The sequence below is a fragment of the Brachionichthys hirsutus genome, chromosome 9, assembly GCF_040956055.1.
Source record: "Brachionichthys hirsutus isolate HB-005 chromosome 9, CSIRO-AGI_Bhir_v1, whole genome shotgun sequence".
NCBI classification, from domain to species: domain Eukaryota; kingdom Metazoa; phylum Chordata; class Actinopteri; order Lophiiformes; family Brachionichthyidae; genus Brachionichthys; species Brachionichthys hirsutus.
Genome location: NC_090905.1, coordinates 13,480,573 through 13,492,742, shown reverse-complemented (window position 1 = coordinate 13,492,742; position 12,170 = coordinate 13,480,573). Strand labels below are relative to the sequence as shown.

The window sequence follows — 12,170 nt, the reverse complement described above, 5'->3', positions numbered from 1 at the left end:
ACTCTAAACAACCTGGGGGGGGGGGGGGGGTTTCCAAAGCAAGCACTATGCGTTCTGTGTGGCGCTCATCCACAGGCCGATTCCACTCCGTTTCACACGCAGCTACCGGGACGGGTCGGACGGCGACCGACACTAACTCTAAGTGAACGCAGCATCGGTTCTGGTGATGATGATGATGATGATGATGAAGAACCAGATGCGTCGTTAGATGGTGGACGGAACACCTTGAGGCACTTTCTGAATCTGCAGTGCAGAGAGGAAACATGGCGACACTATGATGAGATGACTGTGTGTGTGTGTGTGTGTGTGTGTGTGTGTGTGTGTGTGTGTGTGTGATGAGTTCACAATAAAAACGTTTGTAACGCTCCCGTGTGCCTCCTCTGACTGAGACGTCTCTGCAGCCCCCCCCCTCAGATCTGCGCCTCGACTTCGGAGACGGTTTGTGTGAGTCTCCTTTTTAGGGCGGCATTGATTCATGGCCAAGTGGAGCGCAGTTTATGCGCTTTTTAAAAAAAATACCAATTTAGTGCAAAAACTGGACATAAGTGAAACCTGCAGATGAAAACGGGTTAGGTTTGATTCATGCTGGAAACGTTGGATATAATTTAAACGTTACCCGAGGGGGATGCAACTTTCTGTTTACGTCATTATCGTTTCTAATTATTATTAGATTATTTATTTTTTAAATACATTGTCTTGATAAAACGCGTCCAGAATCTGTGGGATGAATTAATAATTGTTTTCATGCGTAAGGAGCTAAGGTACAATTTCTCTAGAGAATAAATTATGTTTGGTTAAATGTTCCCCAATAAATAATTTAGTCAGCTCTGACCTCTGCAGAAGAGACGTCGTCCCCTTAATACATAGTGTTATTATTAGTATACTAATATATTATAACATGGTATTCATAATGATGATGATGATTATTGTTGGAGGAGGGTTCGGCCTGGTGCATCTAACTCCGAGCCCGCTGACAGGATGTCGCAGCGGGTGTCCCGCCCCCCTCTCTGGCCTATCGGCTCTCTCCCTCCAGCAGGGCCGAGCCTTTTAGCTTTTTATCGTTTCTGGCTTCATATCTGCAGCAGCACGGTGCCCGGATGCCGCGGCCGTCGTGGCGCTTTGATTTCCTGTCCTTGCACTGATATGCTGGTTCTGGGCCAGAGCTCTGATAGGCTGAAGGGCTGGAATACATTTAAAAGTGGGCTGATTTATTGTCGTCTTTTATACCCAAACGGTCAAATCCTTTACGCGCAGCTCAGCGACGCATGAATCCAATCGTCTGTGACTTGCTTTGGTCTTTTTGACGGGTATTCTCACGTGATAATCAAAGCTGGCTTTGTCCATCCCTGTCTCAGCTTTACACCATTTATTTGATGTACCCACAGCAGATAAAGGACAGCCGGACGCACGACTCCGTCCTATTGTTCCGTGCGTAATGACGCTGCGCGGGCGCTCCAATCCGCGTCCCGGGCCAGCGGAGAAGAAGCGCGCTCTGTTCTGGCCTTCTTTCTCTGACGGTAATGTGAAACTGTCACCGCGTAATAACAGTCTGGAGCCGGACCGACCACCAGACCGGGACAACCCCCCCAAACGCGCCTTGAAATAAAGGACTTCATCCAACTATTTACCCGCCTTGACAGAACAACGTACCTCTGCGCGCTAAATGCAGGCTCGCTCCAACGGACACCCGGGGGGGCTCCTCTGCGTCCCCTCCCCGCGGCAGGGCGCCGATAAGGCCCGTATCACTGCTGCTGATCGCCACCGGCTCATCTGGAGACAGACCGGGAGGACACACACTGGAAAAGGAGTCAGGATTAAAAAGGGATTCAAACTTGCAGCCCGATGTAAAAAATGTAAAGTATAAAAGGCAGAATTAAATATCATGAGAAGTGTGGAGATATTACTACCCCCCCCCCCCCCCCCACACACACACACACACACCTGCTGTTTAATACCTCACAGGTGGATATTTTTTGCAGTGGAGAGAGCGGATGCAGTGACACCTGTCCGCAACACCTGGCAGACGGGCGGGACGGTGTGCGCATGCTCCATCGTCAGGTTGCGTTCTGTTAAAACAGCCGCAGCCTCGACTCCTCCGCTGTTTGGGAGGGAGCGTCGGCGTCCTCAGCAGGAGTCCTCCAGGAGTCCAGAAGTCCTCCAGAAGTCCCCCAGAAGTCCTCCAGGAGTCCTCCAGGAGTCCTCCAGAAGTCCTCCAGGAGTCCTCCAGAAGTCCTCCGCCCAGCTGGATGACCGAACGGCTCCCGCAGCAGACATGCCTCGTTCCTTCATGGTGAAGAGCAAACGGGCGCACACCTACCACCAGCCCCGCAGTTTGGAGGACGACTGCCGCAGACTGGACTCCATCCTGGCGCACATTTGTTCAGGTTGGTGCAAATCATCGTTATTTGAAGGACTCTTCGTTGTAAGTTTTGGTTTTACATGTGAAATAGTCTTAAATATATAATGAACTTTCAAAAACAAAGGAGTAACGTAACAACCAGTGCGCGTGTTAAATGATAAGAAAGCCTCCGTGTCTTTTATTTAGAAAATATTTGTCTTTTTCTATTAATGCAGACGAAACAACGAAACGAATTTTCTGCGAACGGAAAATTACTTCAACGAATAAACAGAGATCTCTAGAGATGCGTTTTTAATCTTGCCACGTTATATTTATTTATTTTTTCTAATATCTGTTTTATGTATTCCTATTATTATGTTTATGAGTAAAGCTTCTCCAACACCGATTATACACATGTAATAACACCGTTATAACCCTCCCACGGTGTCTATAGGGTGTGATTGAAGTTTAGAAATGTTTTACCGTTCTGCTTCTCCTTCAGATGCTGACTGTCCCCCGTGCGTCCTTTCGGAAGCTGACTGTCCTCCGTGCGTCCTCCCGGAGGACACCGACCCGTCCGTGGACAGCTTCGGCCTCAGTCCGGATTTCCACCTGCCCGATTTCTCCCCGAAGTCCCCGCTGAGCTGCGCGGACAGTCTGAGCGCTCCGTCCTCGGACTACGAGGACTTCTGGAGGCCTCCGTCCCCCTCCGCGTCACCCGGTATGGAAAACACGCAGCACCCGGACAGCGCGCAAAAACGAGAGACGCTAAAGGGAAACTCGGTTTAACATTTTATTTATAGCCGCTATAAATATATATATATATATATTGCTGGATATTATAATAATATAGATATTATAATAATATAATTCTACATATATAATTATTATTATTATGTTATTACACACTGTATATGATGAATAATTAGAAGGTATTGCTGCTTACTTTTTATATAAATGTATATTTTGTTAAAGCTAAAATATGATTTCATTTATAAAGTTGCATATTTCCAAACAGCAGACCATAATAATCTGATAGGACGTTGCACGGGGCCTCATTGCCCCCCCGGGGGGGGGGGGGGGGCGTGGAAACGCCCCCACTTCACCCGTGTCAGTGGTTTCGTTGCATTTTCATCTGCCCTCTGCTCCCCAGGTGATTCGGAGAAGTCCATGTCCCCCTTGGCGGGTGAGACCCAAACGTTCAGGGTTCCCTTCCGGCCGTATGCCTGGAGCAGGTACCCGGAGCCGACCCTGGTGCAGCAGAGCCCCCATCCCAGCCCGGGGGGCGACAGGGCCCCGGGGCCGGTGGCCTTCTTCGGGGACGGGAGCACCAGCCCCCTCCTGCACGCAGAGCAGACGCGGGGCGCGGATCCTTTCGGAGACTGCAGGAGGCGCGCAGCGGCGCTGCTGTTTCCGGGGGGGGGTCTGCAGACCCAGAACCTGGGGGCCCAGTCGGACCTGCTGTACCCGAGCCTGGTCCTCGGCGGTGCTTATAAGTGCGTCAAGTGCAGTAAGGTGAGGACTAGACACGCATTCTGTGCGTGCACCGCGTGCGTGGCGATCATCTGCAGAAGTGTCGCTGAATCACTGACCTCGGATCTGTCACGCGTGTTTGTTTTGCCCCGCCCCTCCAGGTGTTCTCTACTCCACACGGGCTGGAAGTGCACGTGCGCAGATCCCACAGTGGCACGCGGCCGTTTGCGTGTGAAATCTGCAACAAAACCTTCGGGCACGCGGTCAGCCTGGAACAACACAAGGCCGTGCACTCTCAGGTGACGTCACACACTTCCTGCAGGCCACGCCTTCACCTGACGTGAGGGAGCGTGACGTGAAGTTGTGTGTCCCCCCCCCCCCCCCCCCCCCAGGAAAGAAGTTTCGATTGCAAAATATGCGGTAAAAGTTTCAAGAGGTCTTCCACGCTGTCCACGCACCTGCTCATCCACTCCGACACGCGGCCGTACCCGTGCCAGTACTGTGGAAAGAGGTTCCACCAGAAGTCAGACATGAAGAAACACACGTTCATCCACACAGGTGAGCGCGTCGTGACGCGTCGTGACGCGCCGGATCGTAAAACGGTCTTTCAGATTGAGCCGACGACCAAAGGTGTCCCCTCAACGTGTCCCGCATGCAGGTGAGAAGCCGCACAAGTGCCAGGTGTGCGGGAAAGCGTTCAGCCAGAGCTCCAACCTCATTACGCACAGCAGGAAGCACACCGGCTACAAGCCGTTCGGCTGCGGCCTCTGCGGGAAAGGCTTCCAGAGGAAGGTGGACCTGCGGAGACACAAAGAGACGCAGCACGGACTCAAGTGAAGCGGAGACATCCGGCTTCAAGCGCGCTCCCGACGAGGACAACAAGTCCAGTACGCGAGGACAGTCCTTCTGAAACCGCATGAGGACGAATTTGTCTCATCGGAGAGGCAAGTTATTGATTATAGTAACGAATAAAACACTGATAGTATCCAGCAGACCCCCCCCCCCCCCCCCCCGCAGGGAAGCTCCAACACGACCTGACGAAATGCATCCAGCGTGATAAGAACCAACCTCAGGAGCCACTGAAGCCCAGAGACCTGCGCGCGCACACGCACACGCACACGCACACACACACACACACACACACACACACACACACACCAGGAGAGACAGTGGGAAAAAAACTTCGATGAAAATCAGCGTTTTGTTTTCACCGTTGGAGACATGCTGGCAAAGCAGCCTCGCTGTGTGATTTAACAAACAGGACGAGCTGCGATCCTCCGTGCACCCCCCCCCCCCCCCCCCCCCCTTATTGGAATAAGAACAAATGTAATGATGGAAGATGACGTGTATAACTTATGAATAGGAATATCCAGATGGACATAAGAAAGGATCCCCCCATCGTGTGTATTTTATTTCTTTTAATTAAATTGCAGTTCTCTTAATTTCAAATTATTATTTATAATATATAAATAATAAATAATTATTATTTATATATTATAAATAATATAAAATAAAAAAATGGAAAAAAGCTCCTCTCCATATGGGAGGACGAGAAGATCAACAGTTTTTGATTTAAAACCCAGCCTGAGATAAAAAAAAATCAAAAGAAAAAAAGTTCCCAAAATGGGAAAGGAAGTCGTGCACTGAAGGTTTGCTGAGTCCTCGTATTCTTTGTTTTGAGGCATAATAAAATATCTGATAAAATCGCTCTTTATTGACACCTCGCAGAATCCGTAAAAACCTCAAAGCTTCCGCGTCGTTATTCTAATTCTGATCTGCAGCACCAAAGAGATCCCATCAGAAGGATCTCTCGCCGTGTTGCTGTGATTGTGATTCAGCCTGCAGTTTGTTTAGACGGCCGCAGTCGAGTGTTTGAACCCCAAACAGTCCGGAGAGCTAACCGTTAGTTGAATGTTTTAGGCCCTCATGGCTGTTCTTGAGAGGAACAGGTCTGACAGGGCTGCAGCTGTGGGCCTCGCTGCTGGGGTGTATGAACAGAAAGGGATTTGATCTGAGCGTGGAACACAGTCTGGAATCAGACGGACACTAAGTTAGACTGAATCCATGACCCTTTCAAGGGGCCCTTGTACTGGGGTGTGAATGGGATTTCATTGTTTGCAGTGTAAAAGGTGTAACAATGACAATAAAAACTATAATCTTAATCTTAATCTTTGTATTTGGAGCCGCAAGAGTCAACATGATGATGTTAGATAAAGAAACACCGATCAGTTGTACGTGGCTGTTTCTTTTTTCCTGATTAGTGCAATTGTAAAATAATAAGTAAGGCCTTAATGCGAAAGGAAATCTAAAATAAATCCAGAATCTGTAGAGAAAGTTTAATCAACCTTATAATTAACTATGCTCGTCTTACCCCGACAAAAAATAGATAGAATAAGGTCAAACAGTTTCCTGAATAATAAAAACAGCTGGGAGGAGAAGGGTATTTAACATTTATGTTTTATTTCATAAAAGCTTGCAAAGTCACATTATGTTTTTTTCTTCATCTTTTTTTTTAACAAGACAAAGGAGGAAAAACGGCAGAGCAATCAGTCATTTCCCCTCAAATCACTGACTCACAAGGATTCCTCATGCCTCGCTTCCCAGAAATCGTACAATATACAGGCCTTTAAAAACACTGAATATTTTAAACCCCAGGATGAACAGACGAAAGGAGGACAGGAAAAGGCGAGTTCATTAAAGCGAGGCTTCATTCAGCTGTACGGCCGTGGAACGAAGCGTTTCTCTTCAAATAAAAACACGTTTCAAGAGCAACAATCACACAATCCAAGCGGCAACAGGGGAGGGCGAGTCGCTGCAGAGGAAAGGTGATGCTTCTACAGAAAGTCAGAGAGGCAAACGTCTTCATCTGCTCAGAACAGAGTTTACCATTACGTGCCTTTAATATTTGGAGGCAGCCTCCAGCCTCCAGCCTCCAGCCCGACCACGGCCAAGATGGGACGCCTCACAGAGCAGGAAAGGTCGACTTGTCCTCTCATAACTGCTTAAACTAGCGTCTTATTCAGAATCTATCAATTGTTTTATCTCCTAAGTTAGTCCACGATATCCTCAGAAGAAAAGCTTTCTCAGCAAACATCTTCAAACGAGCCATTAGGCCGACCAGATTTCCTCCGCGGGTATAAGAGCGGCTGCCCCGAGGCATATCAAATATGAATAGAATGCGCCTCGATCGATTCCAGCAGGCGAGTAATCAGGGCAGTGCAGTCTGGGGCTCAAATCCAGGCCCCCATAGAGGGCCACGAGAGCAACACACACACACAGCTGAGCACAAAAGCCAGCGGGACGTCTGGGAGAATGTTTCCTGACAGACATAGTTGTGCAACTGCAAAGTTCAGAGTCGGGATTTTGTGGTTTTGAGCGATTTATTATTCATCTAAAATCAGGCATGAATAATTACACATCTCAGAAACACACTGCGGAATTTGATTTGGACTTTTTCTTTCATTTTGCACCATTTGAGCACCAATCTAGATGTGGATCAAACTACAAATAGCCCACTGTAATCGGCATGTATCACCCAAACAAACAAACAAACTGTCTCCTGTAAGAATCAGCATGAGAATCAGACAAGGCATCACACAACCGGTGCCGGTCCATCTGCTAACCGGTCACATTCTTCTGCTGTGTGAAATGTCATCACAGCACGGCACTGACTCAGCAGATTTCACGCAGGTTTGATGAGTCAGGAAAAAAGACAACTTGAGAGGGACGTGCAAATTACAGAGGAGAAAGCACTGATTAGCGTCCTCCGATTCAGAACGTGCCAGAAGCTCTGGGAAGATAAGAAAAATGAAATCAACTCTTGATAGATGTTGTGCATCAAAACACATTCCCTGCTCACCTGTGCAGTGAACACGCCATCAAAGGCGGGACACGCTGAGGGAGGCGGGACTCGGGCACAACATTGCTCTTTTGTTGTTTAGCTTTATACATAATTCACTTGATCTGAAAAACAGACTGCAAACCAACTGCTCCACTGTCATCGAGCAACAAGGCCTGCACACAAATTATTCATGATTCAGCAATGAAAAGGCAGCAGGATGAGAGGAGCGACCTGGAGGAGCGACCTGGAGGAGCGTCCTGGAGGAGCGTCCTGGAGGAGCGTCCCGGAGGAGCGTCCCGGAGGAGCGACCCGGAGGAGCGTCCCGGAGGGGCGTCCCGGAGGAGCGTCCCGGAGGAGCGTCCCGGAGGAGCGTCCCGGAGGAGCGTCCCGGAGGAGCGTCCCGGAGGAACGTCCCGGAGGAGCGACCCGGAGGAGCGACCCGGAGGAGCGACCCGGAGGAGCGACCCGGAGGAGCGACCCGGAGGAGCGACCCGGAGGAGCGTCCCGGAGGAGCGTCCTAGAGGAGCGTCCTAGAGGAGCGTCCTAGAGGAGCGTTCTGGAGGAGCGTCCTGGAGGAGCGTTCTAGAGGAGCGTTCTGGAGGAGCGTCCTGGAGGAGCGTTCTAGAGGAGCGTTCTAGAGGAGCGTTCTAGAGGAGCGTTCTGGAGGAGCGACCTAGAGGAGCGACCTAGAGGAGCGTCCTAGAGGAGCGTTCTGGAGGAGCGTTCTAGAGGAGCGTCCTAGAGGAGCGTCCTAGAGGAGCGTCCTAGAGGAGCGTCCTGGAGGAGCGTTCTGGAGGAGCGTTCTGGAGGAGCGTTCTAGAGGAGCGTTCTGGAGGAGCGTCCTAGAGGAGCGTTCTGGAGGAGCGTTCTGGAGGAGCGTTCTGGAGGAGCGTTCTAGAGGAGCGTTCTAGAGGAGCGTCCTAGAGGAGCGTCCTAGAGGAGCGTCCTAGAGGAGCGTTCTGGAGGAGCGTTCTAGAGGAGCGTTCTGGAGGAGCGTCCTAGAGGAGCGTTCTGGAGGAGCGTTCTGGAGGAGCGTTCTGGAGGAGCGTTCTAGAGGAGCGTCCTAGAGGAGCGTTCTAGAGGAGCGTTCTAGAGGAGCGTTCTGGAGGAGCGTCCTAGAGGAGCGTTCTAGAGGAGCGTTCTAGAGGAGCGTTCTGGAGGACCTGGTCTTGGAGCAGCAGCTGCAGCAGCCGCTCACCTTCACGCTGAACACGGGAGAACGAGACGGCTTGTTTTGTTGCAATCGTCGATACACACATTAAATACCTCAACAACAAATAATATATAAACACATATTAATCCTGCAGTAATGTTGATGTTGATCAGTGCAGACACACACACACACGCACACACACACACACACACACACACGCACACACACACACACACTCACACACACTCACACACACACACACTCACACACACACACACACACACACACACACACACACACACACACACACACACACACACACACTGGCCAGCCAGATCAGACTGGACATTTTTCTGCGGCTACCTTGAAAGCTTTCCATTAGTCGGGTTCTGCTCTGGGGGTCTGGGGGTTTGGGGGTCTGGGACCCTGCACAGCGTGAGTCCACCGTGGGCTGGCGGTGGAGGGTGGGGGCTGGATGGGGCCCCACAGGTTAAAGAAAGGGGGTGTGTCGGCTCATTTAAGGACATGTTTATCTGGCTCATTTAGCATTAGAGATCAGCAGACAGGAGCAACGAGGCCGCCGCCGCTCAGAGAGGATCGCAGCCCCCCCCCCCCCCCTTCACCTTATGCTCCTCCACTTCTGCATGATCTGCCTTATCGGCCTGGGATTGTCTTTTATTTGAAGTCACGTCACATAACAAATGAACCCCGGAGGTGACATTAAAGGAACTCGCTCTTTCTAAAAGGTCTCATAACAACAGATTCTCCTCTCTTTGGGGGGGGGGGGGGTGGAACTTGAGTTCTGTATCCTTTTAGTGTCTCGTGATATTCTTGTTCACTCCTAAAAGGTTTCACATTGGGATCTAAGTAAGACCCTTCAGATGTTTCTTCATCATGATCCATTCAGCAGTTTGTCCACAATCCTCCTAACAGACAGACACCGTCAAAAACATACGTAACCTGGAGGTGGAGGTAATAATAACACATATTTGTGAACGAGGATGGACTTCACCTTCATGGCTCACAAATCATTGAATTTTTCTAAATGAAACTCGTAATCCTCCAGATACAGGAGCAAATACTTCAGTGACTGTGTGTTTAAATCAAGAAGCTGTGCAGGCTGACCCAGTGCACAATGTTATTGAGGCGGTGAGGTGTGTTATAGCAGGATATTTAGGACCTCTATCACTTAAACACACAAACTCTCACATTATCTATGCAAACGCCATAACAGCACAAGATGTTTCTTTGTCATGCAGCCATTCCCTTAAACGGCTCTGATTGCAGCAATGAATGTTCCTAAAAAATTAATAAGATCCATTTCATAAATGACCGAGCCAGGCATGTGTCTGTATCCAAATAAGAGAGAGAGAGAGAGAGAAAGCGAGGCCAGAAGGAAGCGGAACAAAATGACAAAGATTTATTCTTGGGCGCGATCAAATATTTATGCCAAGGCATTCAAGTAAAGTTACTTTTTGTGTTCTGATTTAATGAATGATTTGAGCGATGGCGGTGCCGCGAGGCGCAGATGTTGGGTTTGCTGAAGCCTGCACTAATGCCCGTTCAGGGGTCTGTGTGGTCATGTGTCAGACTGCAGCAGGATCAACGCAGAGTAATGCCACGGTGGGGATCGCAGCACAGAGGAGTGGGACGCTAAGTACTTCCACAGCCCCAGAGGCCTACGCTGCAGCGAGCCCCGTCCGGCGAGGGCGAAGCCGAAAACACGGTATCAATAATATGTTGGTGAGAAAAGCTGATTTAAAGAGTCTGTAGTCGAGTCCCTCCTTTAAAGCCTCACTAAACATGAAAGGTGACAAATAAAATAGCAACCCAAGATCATTAGTGAGAAGCTTCTCCACCATCAGGTGGGATTGACCCAAAAGGACAAAGCCACAGTCAAAGGAAATGGATCCAGCAGTGCAGAGACGCTCCCGTTCTCCCTCTGGCACCCTCTGAAACATTAATGACCCCAAGCTGAATCTGATCTCTCCTTCTTTACTGAGTTTCAGCTTCCGCCAAACGCTAGCTCACATAAATACAGTCAGGTCAGAATAGTGCTCTATTTTATAAACACAATAACAACAACAGAAAAACAACAAAAACTTGACCTCCGTAAAGAAAAGACAAGCCGTAAAGTCAGAAATAAAAGCGATCAGAGCCAGATCAGATGACCTGAAAGAAAACCGTCAGGAGGAAAGAGGTGCCGAGAGAAATGTTAACACTTGAGTGAACACTTAAACGGATAAAGATGGTTAGAAAAAAAAAAGCTAAAAGCCTCCATCACTTCCGGGACATCACTACCCCAAACACAGTTTGTCAGCATCTTTAAACACTGGAGCAAAAGGAAGATGACAAAATCGCTTTGACAGCCAGTTCACATGTAACATCTCCGATTTGTCCACCTTGGGGAGTTGCCGGGCAGTTTTACCCGGCTGCCGGGGGGGGGGGGGCAAGCCCCGTTTGTGATAGCAAAGTGGGCAGGGCCGGGCTTATGCACCACTGCGCGTGTCACTTATTGATCAGAGTCAGACAGGGTGTCAGTCTCTGCAGCCCTGAGATACAAGAGGCAAGCAGCGGTTATCTGTGTCTATGAAGACGTCCGCTCGGTGTGTATTGATCGGGGACAACTCGACACTGAGTGTTGTCATCAAAATGCAGACTTACAAAAGGTTGAGCAGGCGGCGGTGCCATCTGCAGTGTCTGGGCGGTATGGATTTGTTGATGCTGCCCCCCCCCAGCGACACCCTGAACCAGACAGATGCTGCAGCTCAGGAGAGACTGAGGCATCCGGCTGGGGCCTTTGTCACATCCTGGAGGACAGGTAAATAAAGCAGCTATACACGACGCTGAAAGAGAAAGACGGGAGCACAAAGAAATGTTCACTAAACACGCACTCATGCTGCCCCGGCAGCGCCTCCAAGAAACTGTTTGCTACAGGGGCAAAGCTTTTACAAAAAGGGGCCACGGTCAAGACCTCCTTCAGCTCCGAGCTCACTGTCCTCCGCATACGAAAGGTGAGCTCTGCATCACTGCAGGAGACACGAGCAGGTAGCGGTAGTTCAACTTCAACCTTGGACAGAACCTTGGACAGACCCTAAGACTCATAGCGGGCGGCCATCTGCCATCTGTCTCTCCTCCTACCTGACAAGGACAGGTAGGAGGAGAGTCAAAGACAGAGGGCGAGAGAGTAATAGAGAGACAGAGAGCAGGAGCAGAGAAAAGCAAAATGTAACTTACAGGTTGCTGTAAGAGAGATTTTATTTTTCGTTTTATGTTCCTATGTGTGCCTGAAGCCGTGGGCCTTCACACAATTTTGTTATGTTAGCATAATGACAATAAAAGCTCTTGAATCTTGAAGATACTGA

The 12,170-nt window shown here is 49.5% G+C and overlaps 1 protein-coding gene across 1 annotated transcript; it reads left to right on the top strand.

Annotated features, from left to right (window-relative positions):
• Nucleotides 1–2,272: 2,272 nt before the first annotated feature.
• On the top strand, nucleotides 2,273–4,648 carry LOC137899906 (zinc finger protein Gfi-1-like). The gene is made up of 6 exons (XM_068743957.1): nucleotides 2,273–2,384; nucleotides 2,841–3,059; nucleotides 3,492–3,853; nucleotides 3,973–4,110; nucleotides 4,204–4,369; nucleotides 4,470–4,648. Exons 1-6 carry the CDS (start codon nucleotides 2,273–2,275, stop codon nucleotides 4,646–4,648), a joined length of 1,176 nt encoding a protein of 391 aa, XP_068600058.1.
• The last annotated feature ends 7,522 nt before the right edge of the window (nucleotides 4,649–12,170 follow it).